The 15,304-nt window shown below is 46.1% G+C and overlaps 1 protein-coding gene across 1 annotated transcript; it reads left to right on the top strand.

Annotated features, from left to right (window-relative positions):
- Positions 1-2,388: 2,388 nt before the first annotated feature.
- Positions 2,389-13,320, top strand: mdc1 (mediator of DNA damage checkpoint 1; the record flags this gene model as incomplete). Its single annotated transcript, XM_080004774.1, has 11 exons — positions 2,389-2,524; positions 2,633-3,223; positions 3,421-3,499; positions 3,628-4,919; positions 5,125-5,187; positions 5,346-8,932; positions 9,503-9,640; positions 9,779-9,961; positions 10,535-10,660; positions 11,448-11,558; positions 12,254-13,320. 11 exons carry the CDS (start codon positions 2,389-2,391, stop codon positions 12,455-12,457), a joined length of 6,510 nt encoding a protein of 2,169 aa, XP_079860900.1. The 3' UTR covers positions 12,458-13,320.
- Positions 13,321-15,304: the final 1,984 nt, after the last annotated feature.

The following is a 15,304-nucleotide window of genomic DNA, read 5'->3' on the forward strand; positions in this document are numbered from 1 at the left end:
TTGACGCACTGGTGAATCTGCCGGACAGGGTCGGTAGATCGGATCGCTGTGTAAATATTCCAGTTATTTATTATTATAAAATGGCACCTATTCGATGTCATGCTTCCAATGTGCCAGTATTGCAATCATTGCAACGCAATCGTGTTTCTTTCATTGTATATAACTCGTGCTAACGCAGCGCCGACGTCATAACTGAGTCGCTGTTTTATTCGACGCCTTTTGAGTAGGGTGTAGAAATCTGTAACAGATACGTCTGGCAAGAGTTAATAATGACATAAACGAAACGCTCACTACACGAACACCAAACGAACACGCATGCACAGCTGAATGACGCAATACAATGTAATAATGTAATAATGTAATAATGTAATAATGCCATTCCACGCCGCAGTGTGGATACAGTACACCGACAAGCGTGTGAAGCGCCATCCACTAGCCACACGCCTGACGGTGAGTGACGTTTACATTGACCAATCACGGGACAGTGGGGCGGGGGGGAGGCGGGGCTAATCGCTCTCCAGGAAGTGCTCGCTGTTTATCTTTGGAGGGATTGTGAACGTGGTGCGGGCTCAGGTAAAGGTAGCGTTTCTCTTCTTGTACGTCATTAACAGGTGGAGCAAAGACAAAAACGCGACGGAACAATGTTTTCTCAGATGAATGTGGGTGCCGTAGATACGTTTTGGCACCTCCACGTTGGCCGTTCTATGCCATCCATTCTGGGCCAAAGATACATGTGTGTTCGTGAACGCAGAGTAAACTTGCGTCGCTGTGAAGGACCGTGGCTTGGTAGTTATATTATATATAGGTGTTATATTCCAGAATATCTAATATATTATAACCCGAGCCCATTCCCAACCAAAGCGAGAAGACGCAGAAACCATTTATTCACGCACAGTCGCGTCTACTACTAGGATAGCGGGAAATGAGTTGTCCCAAGTTGATTTGGATCCTCTGTAGTGGAGCGAGGCGCTATATAACGTCGATATTGTGAGACGAGACTGTATACTGTCTCGGTTTTTGTAATGTCGTGATATAGTTTGACGTTTTAAAGGCTGCGTTACAGTAAAGCAGTGCGATATTCTGAACTTCATAGACCGCTTTGTTCTTTTCTTATCAGTGCCTCTACCTGCTTGGTCATAATCTCCACATTACTGATGTTTTTTTTTTTTTACAAATATGTATTGTATCTTAATATGTTATGAAAGCACCAATATACAGAACATCCAAAAAAGTATCTTTAAATTGTAATATCGAGGTATTTGTCACAAATATTGTGATGTTCGACGTTGACAATTTAATTCCCTAAGATAATATATAGTATACACCGATTAGCCGCAACATTAGTGAATAACATTGCTCATCTCATTCCAGTGGCACCTGTCAAGCGGTGGGATATATTGGGCAGCAAGTGAACAGTCAGTTATTGAAGTTGATGTGTTGGAAGCAGGAAAAATGGGCAAGCGTAACAATCTGAGTGACTTGGACAAGGACCAAACTGTGATGGTTAGACGACTGGGTCAGAGCATCTCCAAAACAGCAGGTCTTGTGGGGTGCTCCCGGTATGCAGTGGTTAGTATCTACCAGAAGTGGTCCAAGGAAGAAGGATAACCCGTTAACCGGCGACAGGGTCATGGGCGCCCAAAGCTCATTAATGTGCTTGGGGTGCAAAGGCTAGCCCGTCCTATCCCACAGAAGAGCTACTTTGGCACAAATTGCTGGAAAAGTTAATGCTGGCTATGATGGTGTCAGAACACACAGTGCATTGCAGCTTGCTGCGTATGGAGCCCCAGAGTGCTGATGCGTGCCGGCGGAGGCATTGTGATGTTCCGGGCAATGTTCTGCTGGGAAACCTTGTGTCCTGGCGTTCATGTTGATGTTACTTTGACACGTAACACCTACCTAAACATTGTTGCAGACCAAATACACCCCTTCATGGCAAAGGTATTCCGTGTTAGCAGTTAACTCTTTCAGCAGGACAATATGCCCTGTTGCACTGCAAAAGTTTAGTTCAAGGTGTTGACTTTGCCTCCAAATTCTCCATCTCAATCCGATCAAACATCTGTGGGATGTGCTGCAACAACAAGCCCAATCCATGGGGGCCCAACCTTGCAACTTACAGGACTTAAAGGATCTGCTGCTAACGTCTTGGTGCCAGATACCACAGGACACCTTTGGAGGTTTTGTGGAGACCATGCCTCCACGGGTCAGAGCTGTTTTGGTGGCATGAGGTGGAGCTACACAATATAAGGCAGGGCATTTTAATGTTGTGGCTGCTCGGTGTATAGGTATATGGTGTTTGTCTACTTACATCAATTACCATTTTGTTATCCACTGTCTGTTACCAATGTTTTCTGAATAGCAACTATCCTATCCCATCTTATGTGAAGAATGGATGCAACTCAGATGATCAGTGATTCAATATTGGAGTCAGAGGAGGAAGAACAGGAAGACGAGAAAGATGATGTACGCCCAGAGCCGCTGGCCATACTGCGGGTTTTCAAGAATGAACACATCCCTGAAACTGGTGAGTGGTGTGCACCAAGTGTGTGTATATATATACTGTATTTTTTAATCCAAACTCTGTCTACTTGAATTGTTAACACAACTTATGATTTATCTTGTTGTCACCCAGAGCTGCCCCTCTATTTGGGAGAAAACATAATTGGTCGTGATCCCAACACTTGCACCCTGCCTCTCCTCGCCGGCTCAATATCCAAGCAACACACAACTATTTCCATCTCTGTCTTCCGTGGAAGTAGCCGCCGTGATGAAGATTCCATGGAGGCTCTGGTGTGGGACCTTGGTAGTATGAATGGCACCCGAAAGGGACACTTAAAATTGACTCCTCACGTTCGCTATGCTCTCAGTGAGGGGGACAATTTAAGGTTGGCAGACATCTCATGCCAGTACATAAGTTACACTTTAAGCCAACTGTCCGGTCTGGGGGACAGGGACTCAGGGAGGACTAAGCTGTCTGATGCTATGGTGGAAGAGCGACCAGGCACATGCACAGACAGTGGAAAACATCTAAATGGAAACACAAAGGAATCAGCAATGGCACCATTGGCAGAACTAGGAGAGATAACAGCGACTCCTGTCAGAACGAGGGGCCTCTCCTTGGAACAAACGCCGATTCTGCCACAGGGAACGCTGGTTTCCGAATCTGACTCTGACTCGGATGGAGAGCGTTGTGGGAGAAAGGACAAACGGGCAAAGGCTTTAGGTATGGAAATTATACTTACATAAATATGACTAGGAAAGCTGTCATATCATCAGTTTAGTCTAAATTAATTACACTAATTTTGTGAAAGTATAATCACAAATGAGCACTGAGAATGGTGTGTGTGTGTGTGTGTGTGTGTGTGTGTGTGTGTGTGTGTGTGTGTGTGTGTGTGTGTGTCTGTCTTCCCTTATTTGCAGTGTCCAATTCTGACTCACTTGTGTCCAGTCCCTCCTGTTCTACATTCTTGAGCCCAGAAAACAAAATTGTCCCCAATAGGTTTGTATAAAATATAGTGGGAACGATCATAGAAATTGTTGTAATTACGTAGAGCATAAACATTGTGTATTTGTAGTGTGCACCCTTTTGTGTTTTACACAATGGTTTTTTTCCCCACTATTTGGCAGTGAAGACGAGTGTCCCATCACACCCTCTTCATCTTCCAAAAATAGACCAAAGAAGAGTGTCCGCATCGGCAAAGAGGAGAGAGACATGGATGTTTGGCGACAGCAGCTAAAGGGGAAAAGGGCACAGTTGATTGTGGATGACAGTGTAGAGGAGGAGGATGACGAAAGGGAAGAGGAAAGGGCAGCGTCTGTGGGGACAGAGCCTGCGAAAAGTGGACAAGAAGTGCCGAGAAAACAGACAAACAGTGTCGGGCTCTCTGCAGGAGATGGATTGCATGTACCTAAAACAGCGGCCTGTGCAGACTCCATGCCTGCATTTAACATGGACAGTGACACTGATGTGGAGGGAGAGAAGGAGAGGTCCTCGTCTGCAGGTCCAGTGACCTCAAATAAACCACCACCAGCTGATTACCCAACAAATCAGCCCCAATTCTATATGGATAGTGACACGGATGTTGATGAAGATGATGCGAAACAAGCGGCTGGTTTTGAAGGTAACAGCAAACCTACCAATTTGCTCCTAGTGGCTCAGCAGGAAGGAGTTCTAAATAGCGACCCTACCTATGATGATGGTCATAATGTCGACGTGCCAGGAATAATCACCATGGCAACACTCACATCACTTCAGAGTGTAAACGCTGCTTCCACAACACACTCAAAAGAATTCCACCTCGACAGTAACACAGATGTTGAAGATGAGGATGATGATGACTCCAAAACAAAGAACATAGCTTCTAAAACTAAAGAAAATTCTCCTCGAATAGACTCAAATAAAATAGAATCCTCCTCTGCTTTCCCTCCAAATTTCCATTTGGACAGTGACACAGATGACGAAGTTCTCCCTCCTCCTGCAACTATAAAAGCTACAGAGGTGATCAGCAACCCAAAACCAGCCTCCACTGTGGCCACAGGCGCTGATTTGGAGATCCTGTCTGACAGTGATACAGATCTGGAGGAAGATGCAGGCATACTCCCACCTGTCAACGCCATGACAACAAATGCTGCGCCATCATCAGCTGAGGCCACGTCCGTCACCTTGTCAACTTCTCCTGTTACCAAGCCAGTAGCTCCTCAATGTGACTCTGATGCAGATACAGATGTGGATGAGTCCAGCATGCCCCCTGCTGGGGAGGCGGAGGTACCGGCTGACTTCAAGTTGGACAGTGACACTGATGTGGAAGAAGAAGAAGAAGCTGGCCAGATTCCTTGCCCATCTGGACAAAATGATGCTAGGCTGTCCCAACATTTAGTCGCCCCCCTGCAGAACTGTTCCACCCCAGTCGCACTATCAGGTAGCATTTTACACTACACTGGGTGGCACCATAGCCCAGGGGTTTGTTATAGTTTTTAAAATAATTTGTTCAGCATTTAAACATATAGCTTGCAAAATAATTATCTTTTTTAATTACTTGAATTGTCAATGTTTTGTGTGTGTTGATTGTGACAGAGTTAAGCATAATTTTTCTTGAGATTCATTTTTCCTTTTGATGGTTTTAGGAGGAGCTATAGAGGAGATGGAAACACAGCCTTTCCTCAGTCCTTCTTCAGATCCATTCAGATGTATGTAATTGTGCAATAGTTTGAATGCCACCAAATAGCAAATTGCATGTTATTTTCTTACCCTCTCAAGCTTGTTTCATCTTAGTACAGTTGTTGTGTATGGATACCATTTTAAACAGTCTCTGAAATCTATATTTTTGCTCTGCTTCCTCTACCAGGCCCTATTGCATCTTCCACTAGATTTGTAGGTTCATCCTCCTGCTCAGACAGCCAGGAAGATGACAAATTTGTTGTGGCTGAGACACAGTCCTTCATCGTAGAGAACTGGGACCACCAGGGACACTGTCCTAGGGACCCCGCCTTGGATGAAACACAGCCATTTGTCCCCGAACTTCCTTCTGAGAGTGACGAGGAGAAGCCGGGTGTCAGCAGCCATCGTCGTTCCCAGGCTCAAGCTCTAGCCACAGCAAACACCCAAGCCTTCTGCGCCTTTGATGGAGATGTTAATCTGGAAGCTACACAAATGTATGGAACCACATCTTCCCTTGAGAGGACCTCAGTGGAGGGGGAGGAGGGGGTGGAGGAGGACCTGGAGGCTACTCAGGCCTATGGAGGGAACGCTGAATCTACTAGGCATTCACCAGTGCGTGTGATGGAAAGGCAGGAGGATGTCATGCTGGCTGAAACACAGGCATACATTCAAAGTGATGGAGAGGTTACAGGAGATGAAAATGACCGAACAAGTAATGCTACAGCTGAAACGCAGCCTATGGATTTCTGCACCGCTTCCATCCTTGCTATGGCTGAAACCCAAATGATGTGCGCAATAGAAGGATGTGATCAAGGGGAAGCACAACCTCCTATGTCTGTACTTGAAGGAGAATGCAGAAAACAGAATGGTGGAGGGAAAAGGGAGAAAGATGGGGAAGCAACTCATCCTCAAGAGGCGGTGTCCAGGCACTCTCCGTCATCATTTGAAACTCAGCCGATGTCTATATCTGTAGCTGAGGAAAGCGATAATGAAGATTCGCTTCCAGTTCTACCGAAAAGAAGGGCAAATGCCCGTAGGCTTGTTGAAGAAGAGGAGTCGCAGCTCATCACCTCATCCGAACTCTCTGCAGTTGAAACCCAGCCAATGTGTACATATAGCGATGAAACTAATGAAGGTGAAAAACCTGTGAAGCCCCCATCCCCTAAAAGAAGGGGCAGATCACGGAGCCGAAAACCAGAAGTCTCTACCAGCACTCATGCATCCACAGCTGAACCCGAGCCTGTAGTGCACTGTGATAGAGAGCAGAAAGCAAATGAACGGCCTCAGAGAGGGAAAGGCAGGGAGCCCAAAGCTGGGAGTAGTGGCAATGTCCGCAGAGGCAGAAGAGGAAGGAGAGAAGCTCCATTAGGAGAAGAGGAGGAGCAGAAAGAGCCTGCAGAGCACTCGGTCGGCCAGACAAAAGCAAAGGGAAAATCTGCCACCAGGGGAAGTAGGGGGAAGGTCAGGCCTGAAGAGAGTGAGGAAGAGCGGGAGACTGAGCAAGTGAAGCCGGCGGTGAGGAGGAAAACCAGGCAAGCAAAGGGAGATGAAAGGGAGGAGAAAAACAGGCTTCAGCGAGAAAGAAAAGAACAGGCTGAAAAGGAAGAAAGTGACAAATTAGAGCGGGAAGAAAGACAGAGAATCGAGAAGGAAAGAGAGGAAAAAGAACAAGAAAGATTGGGGCGAGAGAAGGCAGACAGAGAGGAGAGAGAGAGGTTGGAGAGAGAAGTACAAGAGAGAATTGAAAAGGAAAGCCTGGAGAGAGAGAGGGCAGAAAGAGAGAGACTGGAGAGAGAAGAACAAGATAGAATTGAAAAGGAAAGAAAGGAACAAGAAAGACTGGAGAGAGAAAAGGCAGAAAGAGAGCGACTGGAGAGAGAAGAACAAGATAGAATCGAAAAGGAAAGAAAGGAACAAGAAAGACTGGAGAGAGAAAAGGCAGAAAGAGAGAGACTGGAGAGAGAAGATCAAGATAGAATCGAAAAGGAAAGAAAGGAACAAGAAAGACTGGAGAGAGAAAAGGCAGAAAGAGAGCGACTGGAGAGAGAAGAACAGGATAGAATCGAAAAGGAAAGAAAGGAACAAGAAAGACTGGAGAGAGAAAAGGCAGAAAGAGAGCGACTGGAGAGAGAAGAACGGGATAGAATCGAAAAGGAAAGAAAGGAACAAGAAAGACTGGAGAGAGAAAAGGCAGAAAGAGAGCGACTGGAGAGAGAAGAACGGGATAGAATCGAAAAGGAAAGAAAGGAACAAGAAAGACTGGAGAGAGAAAAGGCAGAAAGAGAGCGACTGGAGAGAGAAGAACGGGATAGAATCGAAAAGGAAAGAAAGGAACACGAAAGATCGGCCCGAGAACAGGCAGAAAGAGAGGAGATGGAAAGGTTAAAGAGGGAGGAAAAAGAAAGAATGGAAAGGGAAAAACAGGAGCAAGAAGAAAGGGAAAGACAAGAGAAAGAAAAAAGAGCTACGAAAGAAAGAGAGAGATTGGAACGTCAAAAAGCAGAAAAAGAGAAAATAGAAGGAGAGCTGAAAAAACAGAGATTGGACAGAGAAAAAGAAGAACTGTCAAAAAAGAATGCCCAGGGAAAGGAGACGGCGGAGCGACAGCAGAACGAGGCCGTGACACAGAAGGAAGAGCAGAAGCTTGAAACCACCACAAGGGGTCGAAGGGCGACCAGAAGAAGGACCGCTGCAGAGCCAGAGAACACCAGCCTGGTTAGAGAAGATGTCCCGGCTATGAATACCCGATCTCGCTCCAACTCCTCCAACTCGGTCAGCTCGGAGAGGTCCAGCCTCTCCGGCCGGACGAGCCCTGGAAGGGGTGGATGCCGGGGAGCCAAGAAGGACCCCACGCCTGCCGCCGTCGGTGGAAACGCCAGGAGACAAAGCAGCAGGCGTGGTACCGCCGGGCAAGAGACGACTGAGCCGGACCATGACATTGTTTCAGAACCCGGTGTTCCGTCTCCATCCAACTCAACCAAGTCCCTTCACTCGGACGTCTCCAGCTGCAGTTCCGCTGCTCAGAACAGGGGGAAGGGAAACGGGAGAGGGAGGAGGACGGCACCGGAGCCAGCCAAATCGATGGGCAGGGGCAGGAAAAGTAGGCGATTGGAGGCCTCCTCTAACAATGATTCACATTCTCAAGGAGATGAGGAACAGAAGACGGATTCTCGGCAGCCTAGTACCACAAGGGGGCGACGGCGAGCCAATACAAATATTTCTGGCCCCACAGCTGCCGATGAGGAAGACAAAACGACCGAGGACGTAGACGATGCCTCTGAACAATCCCTTCTCACTGAAGGTTCTGTCAGGGGCGGGGGTCAAAGAGCAATACAGTGTGAAACTGTCACGCATTCTGTCAACGAACCCAATGCGGCTAAAAATATTGGCGGAGAAAAGGGAAGAAAGAGGGGGCTGGAGAGGGCGGGAGAGGAGGAGCAGAGCAGCAGGCCCAAAATTTCTCGAGGGGCAGAAAAAACCCCGGGGGGGGAAAGAACAGAAGTAGCGGAGGAGGAAGGAACAGAGGAGCGAAGTGCTCCTGTCGTCCCTAATAGGAGGGGCAGAGCATCTACCGTCCAGGTGAAGGGTAATAATAATGAACAATTAGCTCAGGGGGAGGTGAAAGAAGATGGCCAGAAAATGGAGGACACTGTCGGGAAGAAAGCCAGGGGTAGACCGTCAGCGGCCCACAAACAGAAGGAAAAGAGGGGGGAACAAGACGGGGCTTCTGCCGTAAGTTGCACGGACCAAGACTTGACTGCCGAGGCTTCAGAGGTAATAAAATATCTTGACACATATAATGCAGAGGGACGGGAATCTTGGCAAGCACATTCCTTCCTTCCTTCTCTTTGCTTTAATGGATTCAAATACACAGCGTGATGCTCATAGAGTTTGGAACGTGTTAAGACATAGCCGATTTCACTGGGACGGATTGATCAAGCGCATGTTAAACCGGAACCTCTCTCGAACCATAAAGGTTCCGGTACATAAAGGCTTTTATCTTGTCCAAAGGCCTCGGTGTTGTGAGGCGCAGTCAGCCTTTTCCATTATCATAATGTACTTCAATTAACGTCACTAACTCACCGGCCCTCTCCCTCCGTCTGAGCAACATGAGCAGACTGACGCTCTCCGCAGCGCCGTTATTACACTAATGAATGAAGTGCCTCACTCGTTCCTCAGTCACTTTGCACAGCTCGAGATAATGACCCCTTAACACTCTCCCCACCGCTCCACTTCCTACTCTCCCGCGAGGTCTCTGTCGTAGTTCATTTTTGTTTGCCCTTTCTATTTTTATTTTTATTTTTTTTCAAATGTTGGCCTTTCTCCCAATTACTCTGGTTTTAGGTGCCCCAGACTCCCGCAAGAAGGCCCCCCCGAAAGCGATCAGCCCCGGTGGACTCGTCTCCCGTGGCTCGCACCCCTCGTTCCTCCCCTCGGGCCTCTCCCGGGAATCGACTCAGAGCTTCCAGTCCGCCCTACAAGGTCAGGGGTTGTGCATCTATCTCTGTGCTTTTATATTATAAGGTCCTTTGAGGATGCGCTGTGACATCCTTGGCATCTGTTATCTAACAGCACTGCAAACAATACAAACAGTACCCCCTGTTCCCCTCTCTCGTTCAGGTGATTTTTACAGGGGTGATGGATGAATCGGGCGAGAGGGTGGTAGCTCGACTCGGCGGCAGCTTGGCAGCGGGCGTGGCGGACATGACCTGCCTGGTCACCGACAAGGTGCGCCGGACCGTGAAGTTTCTGTGTGCCGTGGCCAGGGGGATCCCCGTCGTCACTACCTCCTGGTTGGAAAAGGTGAGTTGCTATATCGACCAACGCGTTCGTCTGCACTGGGCCGCGGATTCACTGCGTCAAACCGCAACCTTCTTCGGGATGGTCACTGGTGTCGGTGATTCGGAATCCGGCAACTTCGGTACGTTGTAGGCGTGAGGGTCGCATCCCCGACTGGACCGTCGATAGAACTCTAACGCGTAAGAGTGACTAGTACCAGCGACGCCTATAGACTGTCCCTCACCTAGAATACTGTCCTGAAAAACCTGCCACCAGACACCACATATTTACTCAGCTGGCAGCTTGTGGCTAACCCTAACCCTGACACCAGTGGGTTGTCCTTGAGAAGGCTTGTTGTGGATCAATATGTCGAAACTGTCGATAAACCTCTTTCTTCTATATAAGCGGAACGGATATCGTAGTTACTTGCTATTGTTTCAGTTAAGAGCGGCTACGCAACTCCCTTTTTCTCTCTCCCAGTCCCCACGCATGTGGACCCAGACACAGTAAGATGTGTACAAATCCTCCAGCAGACACTCACTCGTCTCAGCCTCTGCACCCCCTCTCCCTCTTATCCACCCCTCTCCTCCGTTTCAGAGTGGTAAAGCCGCCAGCTTCCTGCCTCCTAATGCTTTCATCGTGAAGGACACCGAGCAGGAGAAGAAGTTTGATTTCTCACTGGAGGAATCCCTGAGGGTTGCCAGTAGTCAGCCTCTCTTACAGGTAAACTACAATTACCATCCATCCCCTTATCCCCGCTGCTTGTGTGTGTGTGTGTGTGTGTGTGTGTGTGTGTGTGTGTGTGTGTGTGTGTGTGTGTGTGTGTGTGTGTGTGTGTGTGTGTGTGTGTGTCTGTGTGTGTCTGTGTGTGTGTCTGTGTGTGTGCGTGTAATGTTTTCAACAACAATACAGTTCGGTAAGTGCGACAGCGCGAAATGAAACTCAAGAGTGTAGTAATGATCAAAATGGCATTTAAGACGCTTTTGAGAGGGAAGATTTAAGATGGCTGTAATGTAAGTGTTGCCTTTTAATGCCACTTTCCACACATTACATTACATTACATTACATTACATTACATTACATTTAGCAGACGCTTTTATCCAAAGCGACTTACAATTGTTCAATCACCGACGGACGCAGCCATCAGGAGCAATTAGGGGTTAAGTGTCTTGCTCAAGGACACTACAGCATGCTAGCAGGAGGAGCCTGGGATCGAACCAGCAACCTTTAGATCACTAGACCACCAGCTCTGGGAGCCTCCTCTGTCCCATCTTGGTAGTCAAGCTATAGTCGACGGAGTACAACGGTACAAGTGTTGTATACACTTTCAAAATGTTAAATACTAAAATGCATTTTCAAGAGTCAAGCTTATGGTGTAGTGTAGCGGTGACTTTCTGCCACTTTCTCATTGTTGATTCTCATGGTATCGTGTGTCATCCCCAGGTAGAGGTAAACATGTACTACTCTGTTCACTAGAAACGCATGATGGACTGTTCTGATCACTTTCCAGGGATATGAGATCCACGTCACAAAGTCGGTGAAGCCAGAGCCGATCCACATGAAAGACATAATTTCCTGTTGCGGAGCGAGCTTTCTGCCTAAGATGCCCTCGTCTCACAAGGTGCCGCATCCTCTGATCGGGTCTCCGATAAGTCCGAATTGTGCCTTTGTGTTTATTTGCATGGTCATCTTTTTCTGCATTTTTTTTCACTGCTTCATATGAACAAAATATGATATGTCCATGATACAGTTTTAATAAAGCAGCAACAACCGCTCCACTTAAAAAAAAAAAAAAAAAAAGTATAATAAAACACTTGTTTTGAATGTTTCAGTCCATCACATTCAGTGTATTTTCCCTTTACTACCACGATTGATGTGGGGTACTCATTTTCTCTCAGTCAGGTACTCGGCAAGCTGACTCGCTCACATGCATGTGCTGTATGCTTGAAAAAAGGAGAGGAAAGATGCGATCGTTTTACTATCCCCGCTGGGGAAATTCAGTTTAAACATACCATAGCTGCTCATCTCTTCATATTTAGTACGTACAGGGCTGCTGCCAATTCCTGTGTTAGGAAGAAAAGAGGAGCACTATTAAGAGTTTTATTACGTACGCATTTACACAAAAGTCGATGTTTCGTTTGGTCTGTGTGTGCCTAGCTGACTGTTTCAAACACACGTGGCAGCTTTTATCGACCTTCAAACCCTGAGTCGATTGTTTCAAATCTCTCGTCTTTTCGCCTCTATTGTTTTTTTCATCTTTTCTCTCTCTCTCTCTCTCTCTCTCTCTCTCTCTCTCTCTGTCTTTCTGTTCCCCAGGCCCAGACTGTAGTGATTTCCTGTGAGGAGGACTGGTCACTCTGTGCTCCAGCTCTCTCTGCTTCTCTCCCCATCGTCACCGCTGAGTTCTTACTGACGGGGATCCTGCAGCAGAAAATCGGGCTGGAGACCCACGCCCTCCCAGCACCTGCCACGAGCCCCCACCCAGCGGGAGGTAGAGGGAGAGGCAGGAAGAGGCCCTAGCGCTATACAGTAGACACCGGCAGGACTGACCGTACCAGAGTTCCGCCCAAACGACCGGGAACAGCAGCAGCATCAGCAGCTAGTTTTTTTATGATATATTTGCCATTTCAGCTTTTACAAAAGACTTGAAAATATGTTTGATTTTATTATCCTCGCATTTGTAGTAAGCAATATCGGTAAATGCATTATATTTCTATAGGCGTCACGACGACGTTGAAATCGGCGTCCATGACACTACTTTGCTAAGTAATTTCGATCCGGCCCACGGGGAAAGCCAGGGCCGACATTAAAAGCAATGCCATCTCTCCGATTGATTGAGAAGGAGTGCTCAGAGACGCTGTGACCAGTCATTCCACTGTTGGTTTGTTATTCACAAATGTGTTTGCGATCAACAATCTTCTGTATGTACTTCTCGAGAGAGAGGTGGAAACTATTTTGTATACGCTTAGTGTGGAAAACAATGGCCCGTGTCGGTTTTCCTCTCTGCCCCCACTCAGCGCGTTAGCTGACCCTATCCCATCATGGGATTTATGTATTGTATCAGAGGAATGCTGGTAGCTTTACAAGCTTAATTGACAGGCAAAATTGTCATCTGAGGTTTTTATTCTGAAAAAATCATGTTTGAAAAACCTAGCCACTGCGGCCCGTGGGTGAAAATGTTTCTTATTCCAACAAGAAACCGTCTGAATATAGTTCTGCGCAGACTGTTTATAGGCTTTTTTTTAACCAACAAGCTACTCTGATGCTTCATTCTTTCCTATTCCTTCGATGCCAATGCTACTTTTACAGAAATATCTGAAGGTGTTTGTCTAAGCAATGTAATTATCAATGTTCACTAACAATAAACCTTTTTTTTTTGTAGATATTCTGGTATTTTATTATTAATATAGTGAGGCGAGCTTGATGCTTATGGGAATATAGGTATATTATACATATTTCCAAGCATCATTACATTATATTGTATACAGTAAGTATCATTATGCTTTGCTTTCTTACATAAGCTCTGCTGGGTTTTAATATTTTGTTATTTGTTTTCTATTTCTATTTTTCTATTCCTTTACGCAAGTTTTGGACTCAAACCGCTAGAATGGGCTGTTCACGAAGGCTGCTTCAATAGAATTCTCATTTTCCACAGGCCACTCGAGGAAAATACTAATATAAATACACTTTATCTTGGAGCTGTTGGTGGAATTTAAGAATCGAGTGTCGTATTTTTTTCCTTTTTCATTTTCTCTGCAATTAACCCACCAAGTGGAGGACACAAACCTTATGTACGATAGACCTCCACTCCACACCGCGATATCCCGACACAACCTCGATATTGTGATACCCTGCTGCATTACTGTACGTGCTGTAAAGTAATGCCATTTTTTTTTTACTTCACAGACCGTTCTAGCTGTTGTCATCTATAGCCCTACCTACTCGATCATAATATCCACATTAGTAATGATTGTTTATGAAACATTTATTTTGCGTAAATATCTTCCCCGCATCCCCCAGTTATACCCCAAATATTGTCAAATTATTGGCATATTGTGACAATTTTCATTATATTAATTATTTGAGTCATATAATAATAGTCATAATCATAATCGTAATAATATTCATAATATTTTATTATTCCCAATATAATTGTTGGTCGAATACTTTCGGTGGATTGGTATGTGCTTATTCTTATTATTTAAAAACAACAACAACAACAACAACAACAACAAAAAAGCGGAACGTCCCTTTAATCCCAACCCATTCGCACGTGGAGCCGTCGCGCGAACAGGCGGCCGCAGGGCGCGCGGCCGCCGACCGTTATTTACCGAGCGCACTCGAGTGTCTCCGAGGCGGAGCGCAGCCAGGGACGCGCCTCCTCCACATGTCGTAGCCCAGCGCTCAGTGCTGCCGCTGCCGCTGCTGCCGCTGCTGCGGGGTCGAAGGGAGGGACGCGGAGGGAGACGCAGAGACACACGGTCCCACCTCTCTCACCTCTTCCACCGCTGGATGCGCGTGTCCGATTGGCCGATTAAGGGTGAGTGCGCCGCGGTAGAATGGGATGTCCGCTTTTGTTCCCCGCGGGGCGTGCGGGTTTGGCGTGTCGGGATCCCGGCGGGTGTGGAACGGGTTAAATGTTGCGGGCTAAGAAAAAAAAAAAATTCTAAACCCCCCCCCCCCCCCCCCCAAAAAAAATTAAAAACGGGCTCACCGACTGTACCAGTCCCAACCCAGACCGGCTTCTAAGGGAGCATCTGGGCTGTTTATTATTATCATTATTATTATTGTTGCTGTTATTGTCGTTGTCGCGGTTGGAAATGAGAAGCGAAATGAGAATGCGAAGGTTGGAGGTGTTCAGTTACAACCGTCATCTCAACGTCCAAGCAGGAGCTGGGGCTTCTGCGGGATTCTGCGGAGAGTTTGCGGCGTCTGAGCGATTTCCGAGATTTATTCCGACGTGACAGTTCTATGCTCAAACAAATTATGCTGCAAAAATAATGGTTTACATTTTAGAATATTGGCGATAAACATGTTGGAAATATTTTAATGACTTTATATATACATATATATATATATATATATAAATATATCGGCACATATATATATATATATTTTATTTTTTATTTTTATTTTTTTATATACATGCATACATACATACATACATTTATTTATATATATATATATATATATATATATATATATATATACACATGCATACATACATACATACATACATGCATACATACATACATGCATACATACATACATACATTTATTTATATATATATATATATATAAACGCCCCAATTTGAGATTATTAAATGTCTAATTGGGGGAAGTTAGATTTCTGTCATTCTTGCAATT

The sequence above is a fragment of the Zeus faber genome (genome assembly GCF_960531495.2).
Source record: "Zeus faber genome assembly, chromosome: 8".
Lineage (NCBI taxonomy): Eukaryota > Metazoa > Chordata > Actinopteri > Zeiformes > Zeidae > Zeus > Zeus faber.